At 41.5% G+C, this 12,217-nt stretch overlaps 1 protein-coding gene across 1 annotated transcript in view; it reads right to left on the bottom strand.

Moving 5' to 3' along the window:
* Positions 1–12,217, bottom strand: part of LOC121324681 (serine/threonine-protein kinase 32B-like) — a 50,587-nt gene that overhangs the window by 16,780 nt on the left and 21,590 nt on the right. The window contains exons 5-7 of the mRNA XM_041266797.1: positions 6,982–7,085; positions 6,352–6,468; positions 4,819–4,944 (exon numbers count right to left, since the gene is read on the bottom strand). Coding sequence (XP_041122731.1) covers positions 4,819–4,944; positions 6,352–6,468; positions 6,982–7,085 — 347 coding nt within the window. The remainder of the gene's footprint in view (positions 1–4,818; positions 4,945–6,351; positions 6,469–6,981; positions 7,086–12,217) is intronic.

The following is a 12,217-nucleotide window of genomic DNA, read 5'->3' as shown; positions in this document are numbered from 1 at the left end:
TGTGTGACTACACGTGGTTAGGGTAAGCACTGCTGCTTTAGTTTCCACCCGATGCTTCCGTATCTTGGTGCACACTTAACCCTTGATACTTCGGTGCCTTGGTGCACACAGTACTTCGGTGTCTTGGTGCGCATAGTACCTTAGTACACATGGTACAGTGGCTTGCGAAAGTATTGACCCCCCTTGGCATTTTTCCTATTTTGTTGCCTTACAACCTGGAATTAAAATTGATTTTTTAGGGGTTTGAATCATTTGATTTACACAACATGCCTACCACTTTGAAGATGCAAAATATTTTTTATTGTGAAACAAACAAGAAATTTGAAAACTTGAGCGTGCATAAGTATTCAAAGTCAATACTTTGTAGAGCCACCTTTTGCATCAATTACAGCTGCAAGTCTCTTGGGGTATGTATCTATAAGCTTGGCACATCTAGCCACCAGGATTTTTGTCCATTCTTCAAGGCAAAACTGCTCCAGCTCCTTAAAGTTGGATGGGTTCCGTGTGGATGTTCAAAGTGGATATTTTTTATAACAATCCAACCCATTCTTCAAATTGGATTGATCTGTACTAGGCCATTCATTTAAATGTTTCCCCTTAAACCACTCGACCTGTTGCTTTAGCAGTATCCTTAGGGTCATGGTCCTTTGGAAGGTGAACCTCCTTCCCAGTGGTGTTCTGGAAGACTGAAACAGGTTTCCTGTATTTAGCGCCATCCATGTGACCTTCAATTCTGACCATTTTCCCAGTCCCTGCTTCTGAAAAACATCCCCACAGCATGATGCTGCCACCACCATGCTTCACTGTGGGCATGCACCACTTTCTCGGGGTGATGAGAGGTAAACAAGTTATTTTTTTCATTTTGCGCCAGACATAGTGTTTTCCTTGATGGCCAAAAAGCTCAATTTTAGTCTCATCTGACCAGGGAGTCCCTTCTTCCATACTGTTTGGGGAGTCTCCCACATGCCTTTTGGCGAACACCAAATGTGTTTGCTTATTTTTTTCTTTAAGCAATGGCTTTTTTCTGGCCACTCTTCCGTAAAGCCCAACTCTGTGGAGTGTACGGCTTAAAGTGGTCCTATGGACAGATACTCCAATCTCCGCTGTGGAGCTTTGCAGCTCCTTCAGGGTTATCTTTGGTCTCTTTGTTGCCTCTCTGATTAATGCCCTCCTTGCCTGGTCCGTGAGTTTTGGTGGGTGGCCCTCTCTTGCCAGGTTTGTTGTGGTGCCATATTCTTTCCATTTTTTAATAATGGCTTTAATGGTGCTCCGTGGGATGTTCAAAGTTTCGGATATTTTTTTATAACCCAACCCTGATCTGTACCTCTCCACAACTTTGTCCCTGACCTGTTTGGTGAGCTCCTTGGTCTTCATGGTGCCGCTTGCTTGGTGGTGCCCTTTGCTTAGTGGTGTTGCAGACTCTGGGGCCTTTCAGAACAGGTGTATATATACTGAGATCAGGTGACAGATCATGTGACACTTAGATTGTACACAGGTGGACTTTATGTAACTAATTATGTGACTTCTGAAGGTAATTGGTTGCACCAGATCTTATTTAGAGGCTTAATAGCAAAGGGGGTGAATACATATGCACGCACCACTTTCCCGTTATTTATTTTTTAGAATTTTTTTAAACAAGTTATTTTTTTCATTTCACTTCACCAATTTGGACTATTTTGTGTATGTCCTTTACATGAAATCCAAATAAAAATCCATTTTAATTCCAGGTTGTAAGGCAACAAAATAGGAAAAATGCCAAGGGGGTTCCATACTTTCGCAAACCACTGTACTCGGTGTGCCTGGTGCGCACAGTGCTTAATGCCCTCGTTGCTCGGTACACCCGGTGCACGGTGAACGCGGGGCTCTGTGCACACGGTACTGGGTCCCCTGAACGACAGTGGCCAAGCCACGGTGGTCCGTGTTCCGGACGCAGGCCGTGGCTCCCTGTCCGCAGCCCTTCCCAGCTTTCCCTGATTTCATGGAGGAGGTACGCTCTTCTTGGGATCACCTGGCCTCGGCGCCAAGTGTGCTGAAGCAAGCTTCATAGCTTGCTTCTTTGGAAGGTGCGGAGAAGCTAGGCCTGGCCGGTTTCCCCCAAGTTGATTCCACCATTGCGGCCTTGGTCAAGGCTTGGCCGGTGGGAGGATTACCCAAGGACCCTATGTGCCCAAACCAGTAGTGCAGGGTTACAGAGACGCAACTCAAACAGGCGTATGCAGCAGAGGCGTAGGTGACCCGCCTTGTAAACACAGTGGGTATACTGACCACCTATATGGATGGCATACTGAGGGAAGCTCCGCTCCCAGAGCCAGTGGCTACCGAGTTGTGCCTCCTGTCAGGCATGCTGCTCCAGATCTCCAGCCTTCAAGGGAAAGCCCTAGGCCGGAGCCTGGCAAGCCTAGTAGTAGTTCACAGACAGCTGTGATCCTGCAGCGATCCCACCGGGAACGTGAGGCATCTCGGCAAGTGGCCACACTACTCCCTCCTCGTGTTCTAGCACGGGGCAGGTCGAACTTTTGGCAATCTCCCCAGGCACGCACTATTACCGGGACGATTATGGTTCCCACAGCTCTGCTGGGTGACCTGAGACAGTGCCTACAGGCCACAGCGGCAACAGGCAACCAGCCCCTCCCTCAAGGTAGGGGCAACATGGGGTGTGATGCGTCCATGCAGCAGCATTCCAGGAGGCAGTTCCAGGGCTATTGCCTTAGGCAGCTGCCTCAACCTCAACAGCCCTGGCAGGGGCCCTGAAGGCTTGTGGCTTCAGAACCATCCGTTCTTCGCACACCAGCTACAATACTGGCGCGCATGCACCTCTGACATCTGGGTGCTTGCTACCATGCACAATGGTTATGTGCTACAGTTCCACTTGGGGCCTCCTCCCTTCCAACTTGTCATGAATACATCCGTGACAGACCCTCTTCAGGTGTCGGTACTTCAGGAAGAAGTGGCCGCCTTGCTGTGCAAGTGAGCCATTCGTCTTGTAGACCTCACCTCCTACAGAGAGGGGTTCTACTCAAGATATTTTCTGGTACACAACAAGGATGGCGACTTTTACCCCATCCTAGACCTGAGACTCCTCAGCGAGTTTTTGAAGGAGAGGTTCCAAATGCTGACTCACCATCATATTCTCCAGTCCGTCCGGCTGGACAACTGGTTTACCACCGTGGACTTAGGGGATGCGTACTTTCACGTTCCCATTCATCCAGAGCACAGGAAGTACCTCCGCTTTGCCTTTCAGGGAAACGTTTATGAGTTTTCTGTGCTGCAGTTTGGCCTCTCATTAGCTCCTTGTAGGTTTTCCAAGTGCGTGGATGCTATCTTGGTCCCCTTGCAGTTGCAGGAGATCAGTGTAATCAACTGTCTTGATTACTGATTGATTTGTCGCGAGAGGGACCAATGGCCCACACAGCAATTATGACGGAGCATCTGGGCTGGGCCTCACCATCAACGATGCAAAGAGTCCGCTTATTTTGCATGGTGCACGTGCACAACATATTTGGGGCTCTGGCTGGACTCCAGTACGATGCTGCATACCTGTCAAGACAACAGAGTAGAAGCTACTCGAGGTTGCCTCTCCCTGTTTCGACAGGGATCGGAGGTTACCTTGGTGTTGTGCCAAAAACAATTGGGTCTGATGGCCGCAGCTGTATCAGCCATTGAGCTGCAAGCATTGCTCAATGCATTTCACTTGCATCTGGTAGAGGACGATATGTGGAATATGGATACATGGAGAATAATCTTTCAGTACATGCATATGTCATCTGCACAGCCTTTCCATACTAAGAGCCATTCTAAAAGGATTAGGTATAAGAATAAAAAACAATCTGTTCTGATGAAAATTACTATAAAGAACAGAGAAAGGAATTGAAAATAAATCTAAATAATGAGGTTATAAAGAGTGTTCAGTTATATATCATGACCCTGGTTCCCTGAAATACTCAAATGGTGGTCTTGTAGCACGTTAAGGGCCAAGTTTAACTGCCAGTGAGGGACACGGTTCTTCCTAGGAGGAAACAACCTCCAAGCTCCCTTCCAAACTGTCCCCCAGGAAGTGAGCTCCTGACGAGGCAGTCTATTTCAATATGACAAGCTGAAATAGCTTCCAGGTAGACCTTAAGAGTAAAGGGAGATTTCACCTTGTTAAAAAGGTCCTGCAAAAATGTCAGTATGGCTGCCATGGGGAAAGTGATGAAGTCCAGCCCATGAGACAGACACCAAGTCTTGAAAACTCCTCATTTAAACCTGTACAGGGAATGCGTAGAAGTGGTCCTGGCATTCTGCAGGGCTGCAGTCTCATTCAAGAGACCGATCTGGCTTAGTTACAGTCTGTCAGGGGCCATACCCACAGCTGCAGGCTCACTAGGTCGGGATGTCACAGGGGCCGTCTCGTCTAGCTGAGCAGGTTGCAACATGCAGGCAGCGGCCAATGCTGGTCATTCAGGAGCTGGACCAGTGCCAAGAACTATTTTTTCTTTTGTTTGTTTTTTTCCCAAACTTAGTACATCTAGAGTAGTGCCATAGGCTTCCACTGTGTGTTTCGACTGACTATATAGATTTATATCAGTTAGTGTCCTGGCACTGTATACATGAGCTTAGCTCCACAACGAAATGATATCTTCATGGCATCGATATAACACTCAGGATGTAAGGTTAATATAGATGTTTGCAGGAGACCAATTTAACAGTATAGGCTTACTTCAGTGTTTTTCTTACTGCGTTTAAAATCGTACACAGGATAGGCTGTACTTTGATTGATTTCCTATCTAAATTATCCATTTAAAATGGTGTTAAAAAAAGATAAGGTAAAACTCTTACATTCGGAACAAAGCCAGGAGAAACAGCCTTCTCCAGAACAGCATCCCAGTTCACATCAGCCAGGTAGGGGGAGCTCTGGATATCTGTAATACTTGAAAGACGGCACTCTGGGTCTTTGGCAAGAAGCTATATGTGTATATATAAAAAAAAAATAAAAAAAATTAAAATCATTGCCTAAATCATTAGTGCCTGTTTGGTTTGGCAACGCAGTGATGAAAAACTGTACACTGTGGGATATTAGCACCATGCCAACAAACCCAATAAAACAAACACAAATAATCAGCATTTAACTTTAAACCAAGAGATGTATTAACAACTTGCTATATATGCTGGATACTGGGAGAACTGGACCTGCTTCAAACAGAAACATCTTATCCTGGGATGAAAGTGTGAAAAGGAGTCTACTCCTCCCCCCAATTTAATCCAAGATACCAAGATGTTACCCTTGATCCTTAGATATTTCTAAAGTTTCATGCTGAGAAACTGATTATACACCCCTCCCTTCAAACTGTTCCAATTTCTTTGAAAATTGTGCATATTTTTGTAAAGTCGAACCTTAGCAACTTAGGCCCATTGATTTAGATTCTGTTTGGTTTGTTTTCTGTATAATAATGTAATGTGATTAGTATTGAGACACACATCAAAATACAGCCTTTGGTGTTTCCATCAATATTGAAAGTGTGCAATGTGGCAGACAACACATTTAAATGTGTACTGTAACTTTAAATAATAAAGTTGAGTCTTGCAGGTCCAGGAAGATGTACTGTTTACAGAGAAAATGTTTGGAGCCAAGACTACCACTGACTCTGATACGGGAGTAGCATTATTTATTATCTCAAACTACAATATTGTTGTATAATATTATGTTAAGATGTGATTATTTTTTGGCATTAATGTTGTGCTTTTTCTGTATAAGTTACCATTTTGATGATTGTTAAAACAAAATAGATGGATAAAGGTCTTGTTACACATAGTACAATGAATATTATAAGAGAACAGTAGTTGGCATGACTATTTATAGGAATACTATAAACACCTATCATAGAGAGTGCCCTATAAAATTATATTTATTGTGTTGTACAGGATGCATTGTATGAAAACACAAATTAAAAAAAAAAAAATCTCTTGGATCTTCTTCCTACTTCATATTTAATAATATAACATATTTGTTTTATATATATATAATATATATATATATATATAGATATATATATATATATAGATATATAGATATAATATAATAGTGAATAATGCCTTACTGAAGGCTTTGACCTGGAAATACCAGTATCAGAGTAAGTTCTTAGTATCTCAACATGTTTTCCTTCAAAGATGGCAAGCTTCCTACCATAATCCTTTCTTTTTATGAAGGTCATACAAGATTAAAAATACTTTATAAGGCCACTCATTATTTCAGCCAGAATAAATGTCAAACTTCTGAATTTTTTGAAGGTCAGAGAGAACTGTCACCCTGTCAGATTCCCCCAGCTATATTCTGTCAGATCAGATAAGATGCAATAAGCTTTTGTAACTAACCTTTCTCAATAACGACACCATGCCTTTGGACCAGGTGGAGGAGTAGTGGACTCGCTCTGCTCGGAACATGTTGAGAATGTTATCCACTGGGGTGATGGAATGAATGTCATAAGGTCGCTGATACAAAAAAAATAAAATAAAATATACAAAATATAACAGAGTCCCATCACAAAATGCTACTACTGGCAGCTGGTATTGAAAGTGTATAGAGCCAAGATTAACAATCCGTCTTCCTCTCGCATGACTCATCCTACACTTCAGGCAATTAGAGGAATCACTGGGGACCCCCAATTTACAAACCTTTAATATATTAAGGAGTAGAATTAAGCTGTTATTTGTATTTTAACATTCCCCCTGTACTGTATATGTTCTGTTTTGCTCAGTTAAGTGACAATGTTTAAGTAAATTTTCACAGAATATTTTATTTTTTAGCACCAAAAATGTACTTACATAAGTTATCAAGCTTTAAAAAATGACCTTGTGAGCACTGAGAGTTAACCCTTTGCTTAACCCAAAGAGGTGACGAGTGAATACAGAAAAACAAGATGTTTTTGCCTTACAAAGCTGGGTTATTCTACCATTAGGGTGCCGTTTGCATCCTGAGGCCATATTTTGTAGCTATTGTCTTACCCAGCCTCGCAGAAGTTCATATGCTGTGATCCCCAATGACCACCAGTCTACAGGATAGGAGTAACCAGGGCCTCCCTCCATAAAAGAATGAAACACTTCAGGAGCTGCAGAGAGAGAAACAGAAAAAAATCATTAATTGAAAAGCAGTCTAAAAAACCAAATCATTAGAATGATCTTCCATAGTTTTTCACAGTTTCAGTGCTCTAATTTATCAGAAAGCAGATTGTGCTGGGAATTCAGATTGTTCACATCAACTAAAGGTAGTTTCTGTGTAGAGGGACACAAGCTTTTTCCACCTTGAAACCATTAATGCCACTAATGTGCTAACATCATTTTCTCAACAGTACAACATCGGTACAGCCTGAAGTCTGCAGTTTTCTCGATAATAAAAAGCATGTGTATTTTCTTTTTCAGAATTTGCTTCTCATTGTATAACTATAGAACTAGTTTTAATTGTTGAAAGAGATTTGATTAAGAGAGTAAGCAGAGATGTGTTGCTGAAGTGTCATAACATAACATGCTACATGCAAATGACACAACACAACAGTCCAATTCAATAGCACTTGCCCTGGCCAATGAAACCCAAGTTTAAAAGGTTAGCATGCACAAATATCCTTTTAAATCCTTTCATGTTTAAGACATGAGAAAATTATTTCAAAAGTTTAAACACAGTAGAAAGAATATTATCCACACAGAAGACAGACAATAACACATTCTTTGTGATTTCCATTACATGAGAGTAGGTGTTAAAACTTCATGCTGATATTGGACTCAGCTCTCACCAAGATGAGCACCAACTAAGACATAGCTTATTTTACTGTAAACTAATGTGATCCATCTGCGTTTCCTTCCATCTGGTGATATAGATATCCTTCTGCCTGGTGTTGATGGCTGAAGTGTAATGCTGCCTCCAGGGATCAGCCTATTTTGCCATCCTGGCGCATCAGCATGACAACCATCTGGAATGAGCTGAGTAGTACTTTTCTGGGGTCTTCAAGTGGGCACCTTCCATCCTTGGTGTTTCTTCGTCTAGCGTCCCAGCGTCACCCCCCTCCGTCCCCCACTCAGCTAAGCCCAGCTTACTTACTTTCCTTTACATCAGCAGTTTTCAAACTTTTTTACCCCTTTCCAAAAAATCTAGTCTACCGTGTACCACCGGCTGAGATAGGGTCATAATAATAATGTGTTTTCTAATTACTAGTCTTAAGTACTTATTGATGTTAACTGAAAATATATATTTTTTTAAAAATGCTTACCTACCAATGTGATGGACATGCCTGCTTTTTATCACAGATTTCAGTAAGCCTACAATCTGATTAGTAATTAGTATGTGATTCTGTATTTTAAAATGAGCCAATAGGACTTGAAGTTACAAAAAGCTTTAAGCAGATCATTAAAAAAAAAAAAAAAAAAAAAAAGCTTTGATTTGCTTGCTCAGAAGGCACACAGGGAAGGAGGAGGGGCTATAGTTCAGCCAATTACTGTACATGGAAAACTGCTGTTAAACTAACGGAATAAAATAAAATGAAAACTAAAAATGCTATGTAAAATTATTTCAAAATCCAGACCAATAAGTATGGCAAAACAAGTCCAAAAACAGGTTATGCTGCGTTTTGAAAAACAAAACTAGGGTTTTAATTTAAAGCAAGATCAAAAAGCAAATCTCAACTAAACTCCTGCATTTCTTCCAACAAATACAGACGTGTAGCGAGAAAACAAATGGGGCATTCTGTATAAAAACAATTTAAAATGTACAATTACAGGCATTTAAAAAACAAAAAATCGGGCAGCATGTGGAAGTGTGTGAATATTGAATACCACATTGAATATGTGTGTTTTTATTTATTTATTTAGCTTGAATGTTATGGTTTAACACCTGAGCTAAACATTTAAAATGCTATGTGTGTCTTGTGCAGTACCGAATTCAGCCAGAATAAGCCACAGTTTTGAAGTGAATATTTCCAAAAGCTAAATTTGTTGAAAGTAGAAAGGTGATGTCTATATCATGCAGTCAAAAACAACTTTTAGCAAAATGCTTACATGTAAACTGTTTATAGCGGTCTTCTGTTCCCATTAATGAGCTGCAAAGCTTGTTGATGGGTGCTCACTGTATGATATGAACACACTCAATAGGTCTGGAGTATGGAATCTAATTCCAGACACTTTTCCCAATCCCAGGATTTTGGATTATTAGTTTCTTTTTTTAATCGTGTGATTCCATTTTTGTAATAATAATACACTGCTTTTGCTTTTATTAGCCTAATAATTAGCGGCATACATGCATAAGGTAATACAATCACACGACAAAGGAGTTTTTCAAAAAGTTAGCTAGTGAAAAAACACATAAAGCAAAAGCTCCAGAGCAGAACAAGTGAGTGGTTTCACTGTCTAAAAGTAGGGTTGCCCAGCTGCCTGTTCAACTCAATAATACTGTTATTTTAAAACATAAACTTAGATAAAACACTGTACTGATTAAACTACTAACACTGAACATTTAAATGCCAGAATGTACCTAGTAAATACTACACAGTTTTAAAAGAAGCAACATCATACAATGACAATATATTTTTATTTTATTTGTTTATTTATTTCTAGGACTGCAGAATCACCGCCCCTGCTATTTAAATATGTAAATCAGCCATGTGTAGGCTCAACACTCACTCACTGTCAACAGCCGGCTGGGTGTTTATAGAGTTAACCTCGCCCAATAGAAAGTAAGCGTACACCGGTACACATGTGGTTTTATTTGAAAGGAGATTCAGCATTGTTAATTCGATTGCTAAGTCGCAAAGTACTACAATGTGGTATAAAATAAAATCAGTTGCCCACCATTACAGGATTTTTCTCGCGTACCGCGAGGAGAGCTCAAGTACCCCAGTTTGAAAAACACTGCTCTACATCCCTGTTTTTTTTTTTTAATTCTACTGTGCTTGCGGTCCCCAACCAGAATCTTTTTGTCTCAACCACAGCCAGTTGCTGCTCCTCTCTGCTGCTTCAGGTAAGTTCTTCACTATGCGTTGCAGCTCTTAACCACTGAATCCGATGTCTCTGTGAAACCAGGTTGTGGAGTGTACCACAAATCCTCGACAACCCACCTCCACTGGGTACACCTGTGATTAAATTCACTGCTGCACATTTTATTAAATAAATTAAGTAAATAGTTAAACAAAACAAAACACTTCACAAAACAAAAGGTGAGATGGCCAAAATAAACAGACAAACAAAACACTAACAATAAACCCCAAAACAGAGAACTACCAGCATGAGTAGCAATTGTTTGATTTATTTTCCTCTCAATTCTCACGCTCTCTCCCGTTCTTTCCCTGAAGACACCAACCCTGAATGAGTGATTCGTGCCTCTATATATACAGCTGTGCCAGGATTAATCATTCACTTGAATCCCAGCATGTGAACTAATGCCACAGGGCAAATTTACATTGCTGTTTTCTTGTACCTTTGTTGGCGTCTTGAAAGTAAATTGGTAACTAAAAACAGCGTCATAGCATGGAAACTAAAAGTAATTTTTTTACTTTTACAGCAAATACAAACACCTACAAATACATGAATGAAGAACCACTGAAGATAATATTGCATACTGTGAAACCCTCGGACACAATAAATGTGCACTCATGCTTTTGCCAGAACCAATGTGACTTACTTTCAGTTTCTCAGCTTGAGTCAGTCAATTTAAGTCAGGAATAACAAGATTTATTTTTTTTTTAGTATGGCTTTATCCAGGCCTGAACATGCTCTTGGGTATCCATTTCTTTTTTTAAAATTTAGTAGTCACCAATTGTTTTAATAATTTTTTCTCCCAATTTGGAATGGCCAATTATTTTTAAGCACAGCTCACTGTTACCATCCTTGCGCTGACTCGGGAGCGGTGAAGACAAATACATGCTGTCCTTTGAAGCGTGTGTCGTCAGCCGACTGCTTCTTTTTTCACACTGCAGGCCCACCATGCAGCCACCTCAGAGCTACAGCATCAGTGGATAGTACAGCTCTGGGCAGCTTACAGACAAGCCTACCTACAGGCACCTGGCCAGACTACAGGGGTTGCTGATGCGTGGTGAACCGAGGTCACCCTGGCCAACCTAAGCCTTCCCCCGGGCAGCGCTTGGCCAATTGTGCACCACCCACCCTGGTAGTTCCTGTCCACGGTCGGCAGTGGAATAGCCTGGACTCGAACTGGCAACATCCAGGATATAGGACGCATCATGCACTCCACGCGGAGCGCATTTACCGGATGCAGTACCAGGGCATCCATTTCTTGTAATCAAGATGTACTTTCAGAGCAATTTGGTATGGAAATTAAATATATGAACAACACACAGAAGGCGAGTGTCCAGTAGGTGCAGCAGATGACTCCTGCTTTGTAAGCAGTCCCTGCTCAGCCGATGCTGTGGAAGCAGGACTGGGAACACGTGTTGTTTGCAAGCCCAACTCCTGCAGAAAATGAACAGAGATCCTTAGCCTGCAGACCAGAATCTTTGGCTGCTCCATTGGCTGATGAGCAGAGTCATGTGTCTCTGACAGATGAGGGGACCTCCAATGCGCACCACCCTGCTGGCTTAGAAGATGAAGACCAGCAAGAAGATGGAATTGCAGATGAAGCACTAACTTCTGAGCTAAACGCAATTCTTCAGATCTCAATCAAGACTGAAGAGTCTTGTGAAAGCCAGTCGCTCTCCCAAGGCACATTATCAGGCTTCTGTTCAAGCTCCAGCTCAGAGGCCGAGGGTGGCAACGTTCAGAAGTCTTTTGTAAATGATTTATTTTCAAGTACCTCAGAAAGGGCTCCTGTGCTAAGTAAATCTCTCCAGTTGGCTGGCTGTCCTCTCCCGCTATCAGCTAAGCGAGGGGTTCAAAAACAAAGCAACACAGAAGATATTTCCCTAGTTGATGTGAAAGAAGTTGGGAGCAACACTGTTGGCAGTGAACCAGTAACTGAACTGCTTCCGGCATTATTCATGTTGTTTAACGTTGTATATTGATTTCTGTTTCTGTCAACACAACCTGGTCACTTTTTTAAAACTCAGAAGTCCCAAGCATCCATGTGGTAACTCTGAGTACATGAAGCACACATTGTAATAATTGACTGCCCCCTGCAAAATCCCAGGTGCTTGTAAAAAACACCACATTTGCTCAAGTAAAAATGTGTGAAGATAACCCATACAAAGTTGCCCTTTAAGAAAAGGTCAAAATGTTTTGGAATAAATGTATTTATTTTTTCACA

Source organism: Polyodon spathula, chromosome 1, assembly GCF_017654505.1.
Source record: "Polyodon spathula isolate WHYD16114869_AA chromosome 1, ASM1765450v1, whole genome shotgun sequence".
NCBI lineage: Eukaryota > Metazoa > Chordata > Actinopteri > Acipenseriformes > Polyodontidae > Polyodon > Polyodon spathula.
The sequence above is the reverse complement of the archived record's forward strand: the minus strand, read 5'-3'. Positions and strand labels throughout refer to the sequence as shown.